The 23,083-nt window shown below is 43.1% G+C and overlaps 1 protein-coding gene across 6 annotated transcripts in view; it reads left to right on the forward strand.

The window, feature by feature from the left end:
* ADPRH (ADP-ribosylarginine hydrolase) overlaps window positions 1-3,190 on the forward strand; it is a 15,500-nt gene extending 12,310 nt beyond the window's left edge. For all 6 annotated transcript variants that reach the window (XM_075607125.1, XM_075607127.1, XM_075607128.1 and 3 more), the window contains 2 exons: window positions 1-75; window positions 1,486-3,190. The exon at window positions 1-75 is cut by the window's left edge and continues 286 nt beyond it. In XM_075607125.1, the coding sequence (XP_075463240.1) occupies window positions 1-75; window positions 1,486-1,903 (493 nt within the window). In that variant the 3' untranslated portion in view covers window positions 1,904-3,190. The remainder of the gene's footprint in view (window positions 76-1,485) is intronic.
* The last annotated feature ends 19,893 nt before the right edge of the window (window positions 3,191-23,083 follow it).

The following is a 23,083-nucleotide window of genomic DNA, read 5'->3' on the forward strand; positions in this document are numbered from 1 at the left end:
GCTGGATGTCTTGCCCAAGGCCCGGGCTTACGTTGTAGAGTCTGGCCGCAACGTGAAGGAGAATCTTGATTCTTGGTAAATGAGTGTTTTGGAAATCATTATTAAATAAGATAGGGAGCACACACAAGGTTTGCTTGTCTTCTGTCTATGACCAAAACCGATTTCTGCAAAGAGTGTTCTATCACATCTCTTGTCCCCCCCCCCCCCCCACCCCTTCCATTGTCAAGTCTCTCTGGTGTAATTCAAGTTAGTTTGGAACAAACAGCATTTTGAGAACTTAACCTAACAATCTTCCATTAAAAAATGTAATCAGACTTTTATAGTAAACGTGTAGCAGGTCTAATTTCTTTGGGAATTAAGAATGATGTTCTTTTTATCTAGGCCTCTGAATAAGGGGGTGGGGCAAATGTTTGTATTCAACCCCCAGCCCACCAGGTCCCTTTCAGCACCATTAATGTTAAAGAGGGAGGGGGCTTTGCTTCAGCCCATCGTGAAGTAGCCAGAGGAAATCAAACCCCTCCCATGTCTCAACTCCCCATGTTTACCAACAAAACATAAATAATAACGAACTAAAACTATTTAAACATACTTCTATCTGATTTTTAAGGTGGCAATATAGATTTAACCCCTTACACACCACTGCCGTTGGTTCATTTCAGTCCTAGGAGGTGCATAGTTTTGTCTCTCTATGCTTGGCGTTATTCCTCCCACAGGTAGTGGTACTCTTTACTCCCAGTACCATTACACTTGATGGGTAATTCATGAAACTGCAGATTGGGGGCACCATTACATGGAAATTGCCATTAAAGACATTAGTACTTTCTGCACGAGCGTTCCCAGATTGGAATAATAACAGTTCAATGGATAACTACCCTAGATCTCTGATGCTATGGCAGAAACTCATACAATTTTCCAAACTTGTACCAGAATGACGCCATTATTAAACACCATAAATTCAATATAGAGAAGTTTTGCCTCAAAACCCTGTGCAAGCAATAAAATATAGTAGGAGCATTAATCCATTATCAATGTTGCTTTACAAACAGAAAACAGATGTAATCAGAGACTCACATATTATGTAAAGCCAGGGCTGATTATCATATTTCATGCATTGTTTCATGTTTTGTTTTTGTCTCCCTGAAAGTGAAATGTCCTTTATACTGAACTGCAAACTTCATTGTCCGTAGATATAAACTATAACTTGATGTAACCCCTTGCAGGTTCGACAGCCTGTGGCACAAAATCCTGGTGCTGTTTTACCCGAGAGTAATGTCCATGTGAAAACGTCCTTTTTCTAGATGTTTGGAGATTGTTAAATTATAGTAGGATGAGCGGTAGGCCAACCGTAGATTTATAGAATAAGCTTTACTTAAACTGTAGCTTATTCATTTATGTAGAGAATACAGGAGCAATCCAATACTTGCATATCACTGTAACTATTCTATTGATAGCTGGAAGTTGAACTTCTTTCATTCTGTTCCCCAGGTCATTCTTTGAGACTCGATGGACCTCTTATCTTACACTCAGGGACATCTTGGATGGAAAGTCTCAGGCAAAATTCCCAGAGAAGTATGGTGTTGAGGAGCGTGATACATTTTACTCCTTTCTCAGCTACTCTGGCTGGGGGGGTAGCAGTGGACATGATGCCCCCATGATTGCCTACGATGCCATCCTTGGCTCTGGGGACTGCTGGACCGAGCTCTCTAACCGGGGCTTCTTCCATGGTGGCGACAGCGATTCCACTGCTGCCATTGGAGCCTCTTGGTGGGGAGCCATGTACGGTTTCAAGGATGTACCCAAGGCCAACTATAAGAAGCTGGAATACAGGGAGAGACTGGAGAAGCTTGGAAGAGACCTGTACCAGCTGACATTGAGCCAGGGATCTCAACCTAACTCCAAATAGTGGGAGCCTCTCGCTTCCCCTCCGACCCACGAAGAAAAAAATAAGTTTGGTAACAAAAAACAGAAAATCAAAGCACTTTTAGCGAGTCATTAACAAAGTCTCCCAGCTGCAATACCGTGGCAGAAAAATGACTTCAGGAAAAACATTCTCATTGAAACAAAGGGGATTTTCTCTTATTTTTTTGATGCCTGGATTTGATTAAGTGGGTTATTTATCATTCAAAGCTCATTCAAACGAGAGGTAACTCTCAATGTATTACTTCCTGGTAAAATATTTTTATAAATAAATAAAATAAAATCATTACTCCTCATGGGAGGAAAAAAATGAAGTTTTTTTTTTTTTTAACGTATTTGGACATATGAGCAAGTATAGACAGCGGCTCATTAAAAGCTAATTAACTCAAATCTATGCCCAATGCTTCTTCCAAAGACTTGAGATGTTTTAGTACAGGTTGTGTACAGCATATAGCGGCCTAAGCATCACAAGCAGCTTTTTGAGGTGCAGAACTGGCTTAGGAAAATCTCATTTTAAATTGTGCTTGTGTGCACCTGTGTATTAACCTGAAATTTCGTAATCTGGGCCATAATAATAATAGAAGATAGCGAAATGAGACCGTTTCCACTATATATATCCTGTAATGTGTATACAACAAGTTATAGCAGGTGCTTTGGGGACAAAGTAATGTTTTATTTCATAGTCACATACCACTTACTATGGGGATTTTACTATGTTGTATATGTGTTTTTTATCATTGTGATTATGAAATAAAACTTTATTATTTTTACTGATCTGCCCGGTTCTCAAAGGGTCAATAGACTGACTTACAGTAATAATTTGTTAGACTGAATACAGTCTGCATACTATCATCCAGCAATGAGTGCTTGAGATAGGGGATATCTTTTTTTGATCTGTCTTAGATCAACTCTGTAATAACCATAATAATAGCACGTTCTTGTGTAGGGAATTAAATCAGACTCCCCTGCTTGAAACTCAGTCGGTGTCTTTACTCACGGAGCCACTCCTCCTCCCCGCCACTGATGTGAACTATGAGGGATTTTCCCATTTGTTGGCGCGCAGAAATAGGACTGTGCTGGGCGTACAGATGTGAATGGTATCCATCTAAATTGTAAGCGGTCACGAGCAGGGCTCGCGTTACCTTTTTGTATCTGTCCTTATTTGTATGTAACCCTGTTTATATAATTGTCAAGTGTGTGTACCCCCATTGTACCACGTTGCTGAATATGTTGGTGCCCTGCAAATAAACCATAATAATGTTATTTACTAAAATATGAAGGTTTGTATTAGATTTTAGCACTGACATTTTGACTTACATTTCTACAAATATCATTTTACCACATAGGCCCCATAGTCTCTTGAAGCAATTGCAATATTATTACCATAATCCAACGGATACATTTTGGACTATGGTAGCAATGCACCAATTAGGGTTGCAAGGTGGCTTCTCCAAAAATACTCGACACAATGGTGAAAGGTGCAACGCGCTCGACACACACACAGACACCACATACATGTCCAGTATTACCTCTAATTTTTTTACTGGACAGTGTCAAAGTACAGGACAGTCCAGATCAATATTGGACACCTGGAAACCCTAGTACCAATAGCAATCAGGTGAAAGAAAAGTGGAAATGGTGTGTGTGTGTGTGTGTGACCTCCTAAAACTTACATATGATGGTTCCTAGTCCAAACCATAGATTATAATAATGTATTATCTACATTTTAATGAAATATATCAACTACATGTAGCCAGGTCCCCCCCTTTTTTCGAGGTTGTGCCCCTTGCTGCGTTACCTCTGGTTGTGCAGGCGGTTGCGGGGACGTGCGGATGCGCGTGCACGCGTGTCGAGAGCTCCGGTAATTGCAGGAGGGAGAGTGCTGCCATATTAGGAGGTTCGCACATGCGCATAGCAGCGGATGCAGCCATTATAGGTTGCGCACGGGCAGTTTAAAAAGCGCGCGAACGGCAACCAATCAGGTAGGACTCTTGGAGACTACAACTCCCATGAGCCTTAGGAGTGTCCCACCTGACACCAGGGAACCAATAGGAGCGAAAAGATTGCTGCAGGCGGGATAAGGAAGCGTGTCACAGGGAGCACGCAGGCAGAGTAAGGGGGAGAGAGGTAACGGACGGAGGGTCCGTGTGGAGGACAAGTAAGCCTCTACACTAGGCCAGAATACAACCCCCCCCTAGGCCCAAGTCAGGCCCGGAGTCATATTTAGCTTGTTGTGATACAGGGACAGGCCCTAGTGAGGGACCCTGCCCCTTAATGTTATGCAGTGATAGTTAGGGATTCAGCGGACGCTGCACTCCTTAAAGACACTATATTCAGAGTGGGATCGCCTCTGACGGGTCATCACGCTGGTGAAGCCAGGACGGCACGCAGGAGATCGTCGGATCCTTTTTGAAGATATTTAAAGGCGCAGGTGCCGTCATCGTATAATATAAGTGCACCAACATACCGGTCTATACCCAGGCACTGATCACGCCTATATGGGTGGGTTCTTTGGGGACACTGTGGGACTAGTGACCAAGGGACTTTGCATACTGTGGAACTCTTGGGGACTCTGTGTGAGACACACATTTCTTGGGACACGGTGGTGGGTGGCACTTCAGGAGAGTAATCCCTGCAAGTTGTATTGTATTCGCGTACATACATACAGCAGCGGCAGCTCTTATTCGAGCAAAAGCCGCTGGCTGTATGTGGCTGGGAAGCGGGTAGCCGCGGCGCGTGGCGGCGCACTGTGACGTCACAGTCACACGCGCGCCCGGCTTCCCCGTCTTCCCCGGCTTCCCCAGGCTTCCCCGACACCCCTGGACATCAAATTAAGGTAAGCGGGGGTGCGGGGAAGCAGAGGGGCAGAGCAGAAGCCGGGCTCGGGGTCCGGAAGCATAGTAAATTGCGCGCGAGTTGGAGGGGGGGTGCGTGGGGGAAACGCGGCGGCGCGCGGTTATAACTGGCGGCAGCTGGGGTAGATCCCGGCATGCCGTCGGCATTCAGTGCGATAAAGTATGTCGCTACTGTATCTCTAGTTCTTAAAGGAGAATACTCCTTCACATCATTACTATTGTGTCAGTAAAGGTTATGTTATTTTGCATTGTGTGGGTGGTTATTATTGTGTCCTGTGAGGGGCTACTTCCACACTGCTAGGATCCCTCACAGGTGGAGGCGCTGCACCCGAGTAAGTACACACCCCAGGCTCTCCGTGGCAGAGGCTCAGGCTCCTGTAGCCAACAGGTATAAGCACAGCAGTGGGTAGTTTCCTGTTTATAGGGAAACAGGGCTACATACATTATAATATTCCAGGAATTAGAGGAAACACTGAAAATCTAAGCACTCTGAGAGATGTCTCTTTTTCCTTTTCATATCCTGTATCCTTGTAACATTATGTATACTGTAAGTATTTAGAATTGTCAAACTTCAATGGTGTCCCAGTCATTCATTAAAGACCAGTTTTCTTGCCACAACACACCGATTTGGTTTCTGACACCTTGGAAGGTTTTATAACAGAAAACCCTCTTACAAGCCATGAATACCCTTCACATTTTCACCTGCAGAAGCAGCACTGTCAGTCATCTCATCGCTATGCATGGTGTCACCTGGGGTGTTGTGGAGTGTTATTTTATCAAAGGATTCTGGGAGGAGAAGAGAAACATATGACACAGGTCAACACCAGAGCTGCCAGAATCATATTTTCTCTTATTATAATTGTGTGGTGACTTTTTCACCTGTTTGCAAAGATGGAAGATACTGTGTAGACAGGGACACGCTGCATACACACCAGGGTATACTGTAACAATAACACAACGTGAGCAACACCCGAGGGGAAGAGAACTTTCCTGCTTCAATTCAAAAGTATCCTTTTCTTTTCTTTAGAAGAAAGGTGTAAGGGAACTTTTTACAATGTTGTGCCACATTAACTACGAGGTGCTATGCTGTAGGGCACCTTATGGCTCGGTCACGTGTTCACCTTAAGGTGCCTTATGGCCTTTTAATTGCTTAGTAAATGTGGTAATTTTCATTGCAGTACTTGAAGCTTATATTATAAGATTTTCAAGTCATGTATTCATTGTAGGATTTGGCTGCAGATACGAACCACTTGGCCAACCCAGTGTGTCTAGAGATTCCATGTTAAGGTCCGATTCTGGATTCTCCTAATCCAGTCAGTGTTGGAGTTGATTGCAACATGTTGCAAAATAGGTGTTATGGGTTGTTTTTATCAGTACAATCATATTCAGCAATATCGTCCTCCCTCAGCTCAGGTGTATTCCCCTCTCTCTCACAGCTCAGGTGCATTCCCCTCTCTCTCACAGCTCAGGTGTATTCCCCTCTCTCACAGCTCAGGTGTATTCCCCTCTCTCTCACCGCTCAGGTGTATTCCCCTCTCTCACAGCTCAGGTGTATTCCCCTCTCTCACAGCTCAGGTGTATTCCCCTCTCTCACAGCTCAGGTGCATTCCCCTCTCTCTCACAGCTCAGGTGTATTCCCCTCTCTCACAGCTCAGTGTATTCCTCTCTCTCTCACAGCTCAGGTGTATTCCCCTCTCTCACAGCTCAGGTGTATTCCCCTCTCTCACAGCTCAGGTGTATTCCCCTCTCTCACAGCTCAGGCGTATTCCCCTCTCTCACAGCTCAGGTGCATTCCCCTCTCTCACTGCTCAGGCGCATTCCCCTCTCTCACAACTCAGGCGCATTCCCCTCTCACACAGCTCAGGTGTATTCCCCTCTCTCTCACAGCTCAGGTGTATTCCCCTCTTTCTCACAGCTCAGGTGCAGTCCCCTCTCTCTCACAGCTCAGGTGCAGTCCCCTCTCTCTCACTGCTCAGGAGCATTCCCCTCTCTCACAGCTCAGGCATATTCCCCTCTCTCACAGCTCAGGTGTATTCCCCTCTCTCACAGCTCAGGTGTATTCCCCTCTCTCACAGCTCAGGTGTATTCCCCTCTCTCTCACTGCTCAGGCGCATTCCCCTCTCTCACAACTCAGGCGCATTCCCCTCTCTCACAGCTCAGGCGTATTCCCCTCTCTCACAGCTCAGGTGTATTCCCCTCTCTCACAGCTCAGGTGTTTTCCCCTCTCTCACAGCTCAGGTGTATTCCCCTCTCTCGCAGCTCAGGTGTATTCCCCTCTCTCACAGCTCAGGTGCATTCCCCTCTCTCTCACAGCTCAGGTGTATTCCCCTCTCTCTCACAGCTCAGGTGTATTACCCTCTCTCACAGCTCAGGTGTATTCCCCTCTCTCACAGCTCAGGTGTATTCCCCTCTCTCACAGCTCAGGTGTATTCCCCTCTCTCTCACAGCTCAGTGTATTCCCCTCTCTCACAGCTCAGGTGTATTCCCCTCTCTCTCACAGCTCAGTGTATTCCCCTCTCTCACAGCTCAGGTGTATTCCCCTCTCTCTCACAGCTCAGGTGTATTCCCCTCTCTCTCACAGCTCAGTGTATTCCTCTCTCTCTCACAGCTCAGGTGTATTCCCCTCTCTCACAGCTCAGGTGCATTCCCCTCTCTCACTGCTCAGGTGTATTCCCCTCTCTCACTGCTCAGGTGTATTCCCCTCTCTCACAGCTCAGGTGCATTCCCCTCTCTCACTGCTCAGGTGTATTCCCCTCTCTCACAGCTCAGGTGTATTCCCCTCTCTCTCACAGCTCCGGTGTATTCCCCTCTCTCACAGCTCAGGTGTATTCCCCTCTCTCACTGCTCAGGTGTATTCCCCTCTCTCACTGCTCAGGTGTATTCCCCTCTCTCACAGCTCAGGTGCATTCCCCTCTCTCACTGCTCAGGTGTATTCCCCTCTCTCACAGCTCAGGTGTATTCCCCTCTCTCTCACAGCTCAGGTGTATTCCCCTCTCTCACAGCTCAGGTGTATTCCCCTCTCTCACAGCTCAGGTGTATTCCCCTCTCTCACAGCTCAGGTGTATTCCCCTCTCTCACAGCTCAGGTGCATTCCCCTCTCTCACAGCTCAGGTGTATTCCCCTCTCTCTCTCACAACTCAGGTGTATTCCCCTCTCTCTCACTGCTCAGGTGTATTCCCCTCTCTCTCACAGCGCAGGCGTATTCCCCTCTCTCTCACAGCTCAGGTGTATTCCCCTCTCTCACAGCTCAGGTGCATTCCCCTCTCTCTCACAGCTCAGGTGTATTCCCCTCTCTCTCACAGCTCAGGTGTATTCCCCTCTCTCACAGCTCAGGTGTATTCCCCTCCCTCACAGCTCAGGTGTATTCCCCTCTCTCTCACTGCTCAGGTGTATTCCCCTCTCTCTCACAGCTCAGTGTATTCCTCTCTCTCTCACAGCTCAGGTGTATTCCCCTCTCTCTCACAGCTCAGTGTATTCCTCTCTCTCTCACAGCTCAGGTGTATTCCCCTCTCTCTCACTGCTCAGGTGTATTCCCCTCTCTCTCACAGCGCAGGCGTATTCCCCTCTCTCTCACAGCTCAGGTGTATTCCCCTCTCTCACAGCTCAGGTGTATTCCCCTCTCTCTCACAGCTCATACCTCTGTGTTCCTCTAACGCGTCAGGTTTAATCGCAGCCAGTGTGTGCTCCACCGGGAAGAAAAAGTGAATCTCCTCAGCTTCTTCCGTGGTCGAGCTGCCGTGGAGCTGGTTTATCGTGCTGTCTTTTGGAGAAAACTGAGCCCGCAAGCTAAGAATAAAGTATTATTAGTATTTATTGGTGCTTTCCCATATGCTTTATCTCATGTATCCTTTATCTTTGTATTCAAATGTTTGCATAGAACTTAGAACCAGACTATTTCCTCTCTTTATGAGACGGCTCCCACTCTCTCTCCTGGTCGCACCCTTTCAATCCATTGGCGAGCTGCTCACAGAATGACCCGCACCATACACTGGCGACACACTTTATTCGAGCTCGGCTAGTCCCACGAATTCGGGTATACCCGGGTGTATTGAGGTTTGTGACTGTTTTCTGCCCGAGTGCATTGAGTTATTTTCCAGCAGGGATTGAAGCATTTTATTCCCGCTGGCTGCAATACTGCACAGTATATATATATATACTGCATTACAATTCATTAATTTATGCCATCTGGTAGACACGCGAAGCATTGCAGCCTATTAAATCCTAATCATTATCATTTAACAGATCAGCCGCCCGTCAGCCAGGCGTGAACCCAGGCTGGGAAGGCAAACACAACGGGGCTTGTCAGAGGTGAGGAGCGGCGCATTCCAGGTATCTGCCAGGTACAAACTGGGCATTTGCTCGAATAAAGTGTCGGTGCAGTACATACCAGGGACATGAAGTGGCTCAGTGCGTAAAGACACTGGGTCTCATTCTAGTAGGTCCGATAACCAAGTTATCAAGGCTTTTGAGCAGCCATCACAAAATGTTGCTAGGTAGCTATTCTGAAAGCCTCGATACGTTGGTAAAATTACACGGGGAAGGCCTTTTTTGGGCGGTTTCTTGCTCTTGGTCAAAGACACCGTGCGGGAGCAGCAAAACATCTGGAAATCAATTTTTTTCACAAACCGTGCAATTCTAGTAGCTCCGATTAGATTAACGGAGCTCTGAATTTGCGGGTTTATCAAAGATTTATCTCACCAGCCCGAGGCTGGCGAGATGAGATCTGCGAGCAGGACTTTGAATAAAAAAAAATAATGAATTTTTCCTGCATCGGATTGAAGCCGGGAGTCTCCGGAGCTGATACACATTAATATCAGCACCGAAGACCCCTGTCATCAATCCGATGAAATAAAAATGCATTTACTGTACAGGCAGCTTAATTACCTTTTTGCTAACCGCTAAGGCAATGAAGGGGTTAACTACCAGTGCCATGTTTATTGTGGGTAGCAGGGGTGGGTGAAGGTGGTATTTGGCCCACGGTGGGTGTTTAGGCCTTGCGGGGGGGGGGTTGCGGGAGGTTAATAGTGTTAAGGTAATGAAGGGGTTAACCCTCCCACTACACACCTGGTAGGTATAAACACCCACCGCGGCAAAATACCACCTTCACCTCCAATAAACATTAAAAAAACACAACAACCCTTCTACCCAGCTCCTCTACCCCCAACAATCCCCCAACATAATACAGAACAGTAATAGGCAAAATTACTATTATCCAAATATGGATAATAGTGCATTTGCCCAGTATAAATTAAATATACAGCAGCATAAAGTAAGTAAAACTTATACTGCACCCTGCCAGGGTAAAGGGCATCCTCATCACCATGCTCCGCATCCATGTCCTCCGTTGGCAGGAACACAAGAAGAAAAAATACAATCTAATGGCTCCTAACCCCTTAATCACCTTAGTGGTTAATAACCGCTATAGTATTTAAGGGATTATTCCACCCTCACCCACTACCCTTCCGTGAGGCCTAAACACCCACCACGGCACAAGTGCCCTCACCCTCTACCCATTGATTGGCACAGTCATACCCATATAATATGGGCATGATAAGCCACTATAGCAGTCAATGCGCAACATTGAAAAAAACAGGCCCAAAAATACACAACAATTAAGTCCAAACAATAAACAGAAAAAGAAAAAGTAACTATTAATTCAAAACAAGCATTTACCAAAAAATGCATTGTCTGTCACTGTATTTATCTGTACCCTGGGCACAGATAAATACATTAGCAGTCAATGGACAATCAAAAACATAAAAAGAAAAAAATATAATAACAAAACCTGAAAAAATAACATTACATACATTCAATATTTGTCTTACCTTTAGAAGTCTTCACCGTCCAAATCCCGCCGTATCAGGAAGCAAGCTCTCGACCAAAGACGTCATCCACTGCAATCCGCCACCATCCTCCGAAGACCAGCACCGTGTAAAAAAATCTTCTTTCTTCTATCTTCTTGCATCATTTTCTTCCATCTTCTTTATTTGTAATCCAATGTACCCCATGTTAAATCCAAAACGGTTGTTGACTCGTCGGCATCTTCAGCTAAAATGAGACGGAACAGGCCTTGTATAAGGCCTGTGACATCACATTTTAGTGTCAGATGGTCCAGGTCCAATCCTATTGGGCTCTGTACCATGTGACAGTCATTTAAAAAAATAAATAAAGGATGTGACGTAATCTCCAAGGGAGGTACGTCACATCCTTAAAACCACATGGCTGACATCACATGGTTCTACAGCCAATGAGATTGACAATCCCATTGGTTACTATAATGTCCAATTTTTTAAAGGATATGACACTTTAAGAGATGATGTCACATCCTTTAAAACAAATGAAACATATCACATGGTACAGTATCCAATGGGATTGCCCTTCAGGCTGTAATACCATGTGATGTCAGCCATGTGGTTTTAAGGATGTGACCTACCTCCCTTGGATATGATGTCACATCCTTAAAAAATTTTTTAAAAAAACACAACAACCCCTGATAACAGAACGCCTCCAGTGCCATGCCTATCCGAAAGTTGGGCTCAACTTCCGGCATGCGTGCAGTGGCAGGGCTTACACCATAGGCCGGGCCCAGCAACAGGAGAGAGTGGACTACAGCAGGGCAGATGAAAGCTGAGGCCTGGCAGCCAGACGTGGATGTTGGACCCAACCTGTGTCCGGTCCCAACTTCCAGAGTCGGCGAGGCCCCCTGCAGCCCCAAGCTAGGGACAGTTCTTCCCACCCCCCCCCCCCCCCCCATATACAAATATAATAACATATATTTTCTTTAACTGTGCACGCAATGTCTTGTATATAATGTATACCCTGTTCATTTATCTAACTGTACTTGTAACCATGTATTATTTGTTTTACTCTGTGCCCAGGACATACTTGAAAACGAGAGGTAACTCTCAATGTATTACTTCCTGGTAAAACATTTTATAAATAAATAAAATAAATAAATCAACGGCCCTGCTTATTGATGCCCAGCCTCCACCTACCCAGCGAAGGCCTGCGACACGGAGCCCTACAAGGTACAGTATATAGTTAATCTGATGTGACCTCCTTTGGAGACGGGTAAGGAGGCAGGTTACACACAGTTAGGCTAATTTGAATAAACCCATTTATTACACTGCCCAATATGGGAGGATTGGTGGAGTGATACTCCCAGTGTCAGCTCTCCTTGTGTCCACAGGGAAGTCACTTTATCTGCCTGTTACTGAGTCACCGCACATACTGTAGATTCTAAGCTCCACAAGGTGGGGCCAGAAACTGTCACTGGAAATTGTTAACAGGATAAAAAAATAGTATAATGTGTTTTGTCAGTCTGGCTCTGCAATACACTGCTGGCCTTTCGGGCAGATAAGGGGTTAATCGCCTTGGGACTGCGACTAACTGCCTCTGCCAAGTTTGTATGAATATATACAACAGAGGTGATCAGATTCAGAAAATTATCATGTTACACTCTTCCTTGGCCACAAGGTGGCGCTCCTACTCCACTATAGCGACAACAACTCATTGTTCTGGAGCTGTGTTATCCTAACAAATATGCGTTTACTATAGGCCCATAACACCCCTTCCGGCGCTGGAAGGCACCTTACGTCGTATTGACTTGAATTGTCTGTAAGAAATTTTCCAGGGCCCGAAGGTGCCTTATGACAGAAGACTGCTTATTAAATACCGCAGGGGCGGCCAACTCCAGTCCACCAGGGCCACCAACAGGTCAGGTTCTCAGGATATCGCTGCTTCAGTACAGGTGGCTGAATCATTGGCTCAGTCTTTGACTGCTGAAGCAGGGATATCCTGAAAACCTGACTTGTTCGTGGCCCTTAAGGACTGGAGTTGACCATCCCTGATATACTGTATGGCCCTCAACGCCTTTTCTGTTGTTGCAGCTCCAACTGGAAGCAAAAGTGATAAAGGTGCCATCCGTTCATGGATTAATCCATTTGTGGTAGCTGTAACCTTTATAGAAAGCTTTAATGATGTCAACACAGATCCTTTGAACATTTTACTCTAGACACTGTATATTCATGCAACCGTCCTCCGGCAGCGTTGCGGTGGTATGATGTCACGGTATCATGCGACGTCACCGTGCCATGCTAACGCCACGTCATTTGACACCATGGCAATGCGATACTGCAGGAAGCGTCCCGCTGCGGACAAGGTAAGAGGGACACACACACACGGACCAACACCACCCAGACACCCCCACACCTACCTTTCTTCCGGTCTGACGTCCCGCACTCCCTCCTATTCCTCCTCCTGTCGGTGCCGGGATCCAACTTCTGACCGTAGGGGGGAGCAGGAGGGGGGGGGGCTGCACTCCCTTCTCCAGCTCCCCCCTCCGGTTGGGTCAAAGTTGGATCCCAGCGCCGAGAGGAGGGAGCGCTGGGCCCTAAGGTGAGCCCTATTTAATTTATTAAATATTTGCGCTCAGAGAAAGCATTGGGAAACACACTATATTTTATGTTTTCTTACACGCTCATGTATACTGTGTTTAAAAGGTTAATGACACCTGCGCCTCATCCGATGATAAAGTGCCTGCTATATGAGATTCAGGTTAACTCATTTCCAGGCATGTGGGCACATAATCACATAAGAGGCCAATGCACCCGACCTTACTTATTGAGTAAAACCTCTAACGTACGAGTGTTATCACAACCCTGGAAGCCGAGATTCTCACCCTCAGCTGTCAGGAGGACCATTGGCCAATAATATATTTATTTATGACCCGCTGAGGTGACATCACCTCATGTAACATGCAGCTGTCCACTCGACAGAAAATACCAGCGCAGGATGTCCGTGTGATCAATACCCAACATAGAAACTTTACTGCTGTCTTTAACCAGCAGGAAATGGGAATCCCACCTGATCTTTAGAACTTGGCAATGGATGGTAGAGGATAAACAGTACAATCCTATTATAAGCCCTGACCGCTGTATACATGTTATAAATTGACCCTTTTTGTTGTTGATGTAACCTTTAACAAGGGCTGAAGAAGTGGCTCAGAGAACAATAACACTGTGTTTGAAGCAGGGGAACCTAACTTAAATCCGTTGTGACCTTGGGCAAGTCACTTTATCTCCCTGTAAAAATCTCTGTATTTATCTCACCCCAAAAAACATAGATTGTAAACTCGCAGGGGGCTGTGTATCGCGCTCTGTACTGTAATTGTGACGCACTTTCTGTCCCATTGGGATAAAAGCTCTATGTGAAATAGTTATTATTAACAAGACATGAAAACCTAACACAATCCAGTGCTGGGACAGGGGTAATGCAAAGACATCTGCACGGGAAGACTTCAATTACTGCGCCATCTCTGTACAAATAATTATAAGTAATATCGCGGGAGACCAGGACTAATACCAGGGATCAATATCGCTAGACAGAAACACAAGAGTTTATAAAATTAAGTTATTGTAAAAGTATATCTGCACCAATACAAATACACAGACAATGCACATACTTATCTGGGGAAACTGGGGATAGCCTGCAGGCCTAGTTGCAGGGAATTTCTTGCATAGGTTTCCCCTGTTCTGCTTCTTGCACAGTTCCTACAAAGCCTATTTGTCAGGCCTGAGACCAGCACTGGAGCTCTGTATATGCAGCTGGCAATCACCACCAGAACTGGAGCTTGAGTTAACAATGGGTCTCCCTCCCCACCTTTTTATACACGTAAAACATAACTTGGAAACATTCAGGTGCTGTCTACATGCCCAGGCCCTGATTGGTGGGTAGAACTGCAACATAACATTTGCAACATGCACTGAGTACAGGGAAAGGTCACAGACCGATTTGCAACAATTCTCCTGCAGTACAGTTAACCCCTGGTTCCTGAGGTGCTGAACCAGGCAAAGACATAATACAGGCAGTCCTCGGTTATCCGACACAATGCGTTACTCAAAATGGCGTTGGATAGCGAAACGTTGTAAAGCGAAACACGTTTTTCATAGGAACACTGTTTAAATGAACGGTTCCGTTCCTGAAGGCATTTTTAATGCTAAAATACACAAAATATTTTATGCAGGCAATAAGATATGCAGCACACACATAAATGATATAGTGTATATACTGTATTATATAACATAATAAATAATATATTATATAGTATCATATTATATATATATACGCTCTTACGGCGCTTTGCAACATTGTTTATGTGTATGTGTCTATATATATATAGACACATACACAACGTTGCAAAGCCTCGTAAGAGCGTTGGATAAGCCGTTTTGGCGTTGTAAAAATGAACATAGGTATGCATTGCATAGCGTTGGATAAGCCATTCGTTGTAAAGCGAAGCGTTGTAAAACGAGGACTGCCTGTACAGATATACATAACATATATAAACCACATATCAAAAGAATACGTATCTGTGGCGCCTAACATATAAATATATGAGAAAAAGGATATGTACAGCCAAGACTGATAGATGTGCAGATCTCAGGATGTCTCCAATTGGTGATATTCGTGCTTAAAAAAAAAAAAAAAAAAAAGTGCATAGCATAATACTGTGTGATAAACAGGGCAAACATAACATATAACAAACAGCTGAGGTATCAACAGGTGAACAGACTTATATAGCATTTAATAAAAAGATATATAAATGACATATAAAAATAACAATAACATGAATTGTACATGGTTTTTGTAAAATGAAATAGGTCAAACTGATAAGTCTGCTTCAATGGTAGAATTGCCCACTCACCAGACAGATGATAAGGGCAGGCAGTGGATAATTTTGAGAGTATCCCCTCTCCTCTGTGGCTTGGAGCAGTTGTGTGTGTTGTTCCTCTGTTTTGGATAAGTTCCACACATTGGCTGGTGTGTGGGCAGGATCGCCCCTCTGGATACACTACTTAGAGTGTGCAGTCAGCCTGTGAACGACGGCAACAGATTCGCCAAGAATGACGCAATTGTCTTGCAATCCGTGGCAGCAGATTCAATAAACAGCAGCCAATGGGGGGGATAAATCAGAAAATCAGCAGTATGATCAGCGTGACCACCCTACGCGTTTCAGAAGCGCTGCTTCCTTCTTCAGGGGTATGATCATTGTGTCCCGAAATGTCCTTTATATAGGTGGTTGATTAAAAAATATAATTCACCTGGTGATAGTCCTGCACACGCGCACTCGCAGGTTGAAACGTCCTGCTCTTGCGCAACAATTAATCAAAGACTGTGGATGAAAACTCAGCTGATAGAACAAACATGCAATTAACTTAACATACTTATACATAAAACAAATAACTTATATACAATAAGTGCTACAAGTGAAATAATTGTATAGATACATCTATATCATAATTCATATTGATGATGAGAACAATATTACCCTCAAATCTTGTGGTTAACTAAACTAATAACCTGAAGGCATATGTGGTGTGAAATATGATATACGAATAGGTAATGAATGACCCTCTGAAATGTAATTCTTTATGGTCAATATCTATAATGTGATGTGAATAGATAGTGATAAAAATGTATTTCTACATAGATACGTGTTATTATATCGAAAATATTTAATCAAAATATTTGATATTATATAGATTCCCAATTAAACCTGTGATATTAATAAAAATGTAAATAAAAACTATACCAGTCTATTTGTGCATTTGTGCTGTGTAACAAACTGTCATGTGAATAAGTGTAATGATGTGTTTAAACTATTCAATATGCTCTACATAATATCTTTATTATCTTTATGTGTGTGTCATGTACTGCCCGTGTGCACTGTGCCCGAATGGTATGACAGCTGTGCATTCAATGTATCAATGATTATAGCAATATACATAGAATTTAAACTGTATAGTCACAATGATTTAAACTGATAGAGTACACTAAATTGAAATCACTTATGGAATAATGGATCAGCATGCAGAATTGTAAATAAGTAAAATTGTAATTTAGTGTACAATTTATGTGCCAACCAAGAAGGCTTTAAGATCAAACTCAATGTTGAGGCCTTGTGAGGATAGAGTACAAAGTTCGTAGATCCAATATGATTCTCTCCTCCCCAGAAGGCTCACAACATTGCCCCCTCTCCAATGGGGTGTGATGGCCTCAATGGCCATACAAATGTGTCCCTTGGGATTCTGCCCGTGCACCTGAAGAAAATGAGTAGACACACTATGTGTAATCAAACCTTTTTTTATGTTATATATATGTTCGTATAGACGTCGTTTGACGGATCTGGGGGTCATACCCACATACTGCAGACCACAGGGACATTCAAGGAGATATATTACATAAGAGCTATTGCAAGTGATATGTTGTTTGATTTTATAAACTTGTGATGTATTGTTAGATGAAAACGAAAAACTTTTTGAGCTGTATTTGCAGGCAATACATCTATTGCAAGGGAAATATCCATTGCAAGTGATATTAGTATGATGAGAGGGTCGCAGTGATGGACAGCTTGGAGCCAGATTTTCTCCTATATTTGGAGCTTTGGTGAATATGATTTTCAGATGAACCGGTAACATATCTACCAATTCTTTATCTTTTCTTAGAATAGGCCAATATTTTTTAATGGTCTTACGTATGGTGGGAGCCATTTGATTAAACTGAGTAATAAATGGTAAATCAGATGTTGTTTCTGTTTTTTTCTTTTTGTATTTCAAAAGAGTGGATCTGTCCATTGCTGTGACCTCAATAATAGTTTCCTCTAACATGTGAGATGGATATTTTCTATTGATAAATTTGTGTTTAAGATCCTTTGCCTGGGTGTTGAATGTTTCTAAACTGGAGCTGTTTCTTTTTAATCTAATAAATTGACCTTTTGGTATGTTATTAATCTAGGATGGGTTATGGTGACTGTTCGCATGTAAATAATCGTTCGCTTGAACAGTTTAAAAAAATGTTTTGGTGTGTATCAAATTATCCCTGATAAAAATAACCAAATCTAAAAATTCGATAGATGTATTGCTTGATATAAATGTAAACTTAAGATTATAAATATTATCATTCATATAGATCTGAAATAATTCTAACTGTTGTGAAGTGCCCGACCAAATAAAAATAATATCATCTATGTAGCGCCGCCAGAGCACCAGGTTTGCACCATAGGGACAGCTGGACCAGATATACTGTTGTTCCCAGCTGCCCATAAATAGATTTGCATAACTTGGGGCAAACCTGGTTCCCATGGCGGTGCCACATACCTGTAAATAATAAAAATTATTAAAAATAAAAAAATTGTGTGAAAGAATAAATTGAATACCTAAAATTAAAAAAGACTTAGATGCAGCAGAAATTGAAGGATCGTTATTTAATATTTGAAGAATGGCATCACACCCTTGTTTATGGTCTATAATTGTATATAACGATGTTACATCTGCTGTTACTAAATAATAATGAGGTAACCATTGAATGTCATGTAGGGTCTGCAGTATGTGGGTAGTGTCCCTCAGATAAGATGGTAATTGGGTGACATATGGTTGTAACTGGTGATCTATATATTGAGACAGATGTGAGGTAAGTGACTGAATGCCAGATATAATTGGACGACCAGGTGGTGGGTGTAGATTTTTATGAATTTTAGGTATTATATAGAAAATGGGTATTTTGGGATATAGATTGTACAGGAAATCAAATTCCTGTTTGGTAAGAACTTGTTGATCTAATCCTGTCATTAGAAAGTTAAACAATTGCTGTTGATAATTGGTAGTGGGATTGGAGGGGAGGGGCTGGTATGTGGACCTATCTCCAAGAATACGTAATGATTCCTGGATATAATAGGTTTTGTCCATGATTACCAACCCCCCCCCCCCCCCCTTATCCGCAGGTTTTATGACAATAGAATAATTTTCTTCAAGTGCACGTAGTGTGTGTTTGTCTTCAATACTAAGATTATCGTTCTTAATTTTAAAATTGCGACTTTGAGTCTCCAGATCATCGGTGACCATTTGTGCAAAAGTGTCAATAAAGGGACCGCTGACAAACTTAGGGAAGAAGGTGGAAGGATTTTTAAATTTAGATGTAGGTTTGGGCATGGTGGTAATAGGCAAGTTAATACTGTATTAGGATCTTGTCTAGAGATAGCATCTCTCTTAAAATATTTTTTGAGACACAGTTTACGTACATATCGTTGTACGTCTATATATAATCTGAAACTATCTGGACCTGTAATAGGTGCAAAAGACAGTCCCTTTGATAGTATCTTTCTTTCTTTTGGTGTAATAGAATATTGGCTAATATTAAAGATATTGGCATATGTAGATGTAGATGTTAATGTTTGTGTATTTTGCCCATTCTTTCTACCTCCTCTTGTTCCTCTATGGTGTTTTTTCTTTTTTTGTCTGTGGACGTCCCCTCTTTCCCTAATAGGTCTCTTATTGCTTCTCTGGCATGTTTTGGGTCCCTGAATTGTCTCCAATCTAAAAAAGAAAAGGTGGGTTTTTCTTCTTCTCGACTTTGGGTAGAATGATAACGTTCACTATCTAAATCTATGAGAGGTTGATACATATTTGATGGTGATATTGTTCAAATATATGGTCAATATCCTTCTCCAAATGATTTATTATTGGAGCAGGGGTGGACGTTTTTTTATTATTGCCCTGGTTGGACTTTGGTTGTATATGTACCTTTTTTGGTATGTTTGGAGAAATAAATTGTACTGGGTTTGTAGATGTTTCTCTTGTACTAGGAATATTTTTTCTAGAATGCTGTGGTATTTTGTGAGAATAATCTCTAGAATTAGTGCCCCTACTGGGCTTGTATTTGTCACTTTCATTTGTTTTTTTTTTTCAATTTCTATAACAACCAGTTATATAATCTATTTTGTCCCTTTGGAACTTTTTCTGTTTGAGACTAATAGTTTCTTTCTGCATGCTGTCCATTTTGTTCTTAATTCTGGTTTCTAACATTGGTAATTCATTATTGTCCTTGAATTATTCAAAGTGTTCTTTCATCTCGTTAATCTCTTTATCTAGTTTTTGAAGAGATATTTTACAGGCAGTCCTCGGTTATCCGACACAATGTGTTATTCAAAATGGCGTTGGATATCGAAACGTTGTAAAGCGAAACACGTTTTCCCATAGGAACACTTTTTAAATGAAAGGTTCCGTTCCTGAAGGCATTTTTAACACTAAATTACACCAAATATTTTATGCAGGCAATAAGATATGCAGCACACACATACATTATATAGTGTATATACTGTATTATATAACATAATAAATAATATATTATATAGTATAATATTATATAGCATAATATTATATATATACGCTCTTACGACGCTTTGCAACGTTGTTTATGTGTATGTGTATATATATATACACATACACAACGTTGCAAAGCGTCGTAAGAGCGTTGGATAAGCCGTTTTGGCATAGTAAAAATGAACATAGTTATGCATTGCACAGCGTTGGATAAGCCATTCGTTGTAAAGCGAAGCGTTGTAAAACGAGGACTGCCTGTACAGATATACATAACATATATAAACCCCATAGTATAATACACTGTAGTATTGACAGGTAGGGGTAATGGCAGGCTTAACCTTTATAAACCTTTATTAACCCCTACCGTCTCAGGTAAGATATCCTTTATGCAAAAAGTACCCACCTCAAATTAATTGTGAGCTTTTTGGACTTGGGGTATATTATTTTCAGACATTAAGGGGCCTATGCAGTAAGCGTTCATAAGCCACTTATCAAGCACTTATCGCCCAAAATGGCTACTGCTATTCAGTAAGCGGTGATAAGTGGGTGATAAAAGGCTGAATCGCTCCAAAAAATTGCTCATAAAAAAAATCACCGGTGCAACGTGATAAGCCATTTATCGCTGCTTTTCGGCAAGTTCATAAACTCGCGCAATTCTAGTAGCGGTGATTAGGCTATGAACGACTATCGCCGCTCTAGAATGGTGATTTTATCACAAAATCCTCACGCCAGAAAAAGTTGGCGTACAGGTGTTGGAAACCTGCAGAGAAGCGGCGAGATAAGACTTAGGCTGCGCTTATAGTGCCGGCGACGGCAATGCGAATTCGCCCGAAAACAAAAGCATTGCCGCCACCGCGTGCGCTTATAGTGGACGCGACGGCGACAAGCGACGGAGCGACGTCGCCATCGCCAAAACCCGCCGCTGGCAAAATTTGATTTTTCAAGGGCCATCGCGTCACGTGACGGCCCTTTAACAAATCAAATTGCGGGAATCCCGCGATGCCGCCGACCGGCGAAACATAACTTTTGCCGACGGCGACGGGAGACGTCACCCATCGCATCGCCATCGGCGACACTATAGGCAAAGCCTTACAAAAAAAATGCATCTGGAAAATCTCTGGAGCTGATATCCATTAATATTAGCACCAGAGACCCCTGGCATGAATCCTATGCAATAAAAATGCATTTACAGTAAACTTCATTACCATAGCGGATAGCCTCAGGGACCCCTTACTTCCCTACAGGCCCCGTTATGGGGGGCCAGTATCTCCTATGCATTTAAATGTCAGCGTCACGTGACCATGGGAATCAAATGCATAGGAGATACCGGCACCCCATAACGGGGCCTGTATCTCGGGAAGTAGGGGGTCCCTGAGACTGAAACCAATGCGGTTCAGCTCAGGAGACCCCCTGCTCATCTAAACTATTAACAAAATTAAAATTTATACACATAAATTTCGGGCGATATTTGCACAGGGAGACGGCTCTCTCAGAGCAGCTCTCTATGCAGCAGATACAACTCGCCGGGTAAGGCCTTTTCAGAGGGTCGTTCATCAGATCACCGGCTTATCACCGTTTTGTGAATTTTGCTATGACAGATAATGAAGGCTTTCTGAATACCGTGGATAGCAACGCTCATAAAAACGGTGATTTAAATGGCCCTGTGATTTTTTTAATGAACCTTTAGTGCATGGGCCCTTAAGTGTTGCTTTAATCATTCCAAATATATCTCTTTTCCACAAATGGTTTTTTTCCCTTTAGTATTTAGTCTGAAATTGATTTCATTTGCCAATAAACGGCAACAGGTGTGGATCAGTTTCTCTGTCATTTTCCCTTAATACAGGCCAGCCATACAAAGCTTGGGACGGTAGTTAACATGTACAATACATTGCTATTACCATTACAACACCCTCCTTCTGTCTCTGTAAGTTCTCCTTGTGACGGTAGGGCTAGCTGGCATCACAAAACTGGGATGAAGCCCAGCTAGCTACCCCTAAATCTATGTAACTTGGCCACCTATGTAAGGCTTATTGCAACCAAATGTATTTAATATCTGGGGGAGAACAGGGAAGGTATAATGCACTATGTATGTGAGAATGTATTCGAAATGCAATCCCCAAGTCTAGTTGAGCAAGCAAAATGAGGTAAAGTGTTTGTGATCTATGTGTAAGCACTGTGATGTGATTTGGGAGTCAGCCCTGTAAAGTGTTAATTGGATTATGTGCACATTTGTATGGAAGGGACTCTGATTTAATCAGCTGAGGTTCCTACAGATAAATGTGTATTGAGACAATGGTTGGGAGCGTGGTGGTGTTACAGACATTTGGTGAGTGAGAAAGAGTGTGAACAATCAGGGATGGGGATGGGTTCTTAGCACGCCCTCTGGCTGTTATGGCACCAACCTAATCCATGCTCTGATTGTCCAACAGCCCCCTCCCATGCAACGGATAGCCGCAGAGGGCTATATAAGGGGTGCTGCTGATCAGAGAATGATATCTACCTTCAGAGAGCATCTGAGATCAAGAGAGGCTAACAGAGACTGAGAGACACTCTGGGAAGGAGTGTGGAGATTCCCTCAGAGAGGCTAATATAGGGAGAGACACTTTGGGAAGGAGTGTGGAGATTCCCTCAGGGGACTATCTGAAAGACTGGGAGACATTCTGTAAAGGAGTTTGGATCTTTACAGTGACCAGCTGGAGATATCTCAGAGGGGCTGCTGCGTGTTCAGCACTCGGAGATCCTGAACGAGAAGCGGACAGAGCAAGCCTTCTTGAAGCAGGCCCCTGCACCTAGTGAGGCTAGTGTCTACTCCCCAGGCCCCCAGTTGGTATTGTATCTTGTTTTGTACATCTTTGTTTTGTCTTTTGGCGTGCCAGAATAAACCCCATTTTATTCAACAACTTTGTCCTCTCTGGAGCTAGTGATCCCGGTGGTTTCGGTGTAAAAGTGCTGGTCTCCCGTGACACTCCTCACAACAGTTCGATTGTAAGCTCTTCGGGACAGGGACTCCTCTCCCTATTGTTTTATGTCTGATGCGCTTATTCCCATTATGTGTTATAATATTATGTCACGGTTATTGTAAAGCACTATATACCTGGATGATGCTATATAAATAAAGATATACATACATTACAATTTAGCAAGTGCATTTAT

Source organism: Ascaphus truei, chromosome 7 (genome assembly GCF_040206685.1).
Source record: "Ascaphus truei isolate aAscTru1 chromosome 7, aAscTru1.hap1, whole genome shotgun sequence".
Taxonomy (NCBI): domain Eukaryota; kingdom Metazoa; phylum Chordata; class Amphibia; order Anura; family Ascaphidae; genus Ascaphus; species Ascaphus truei.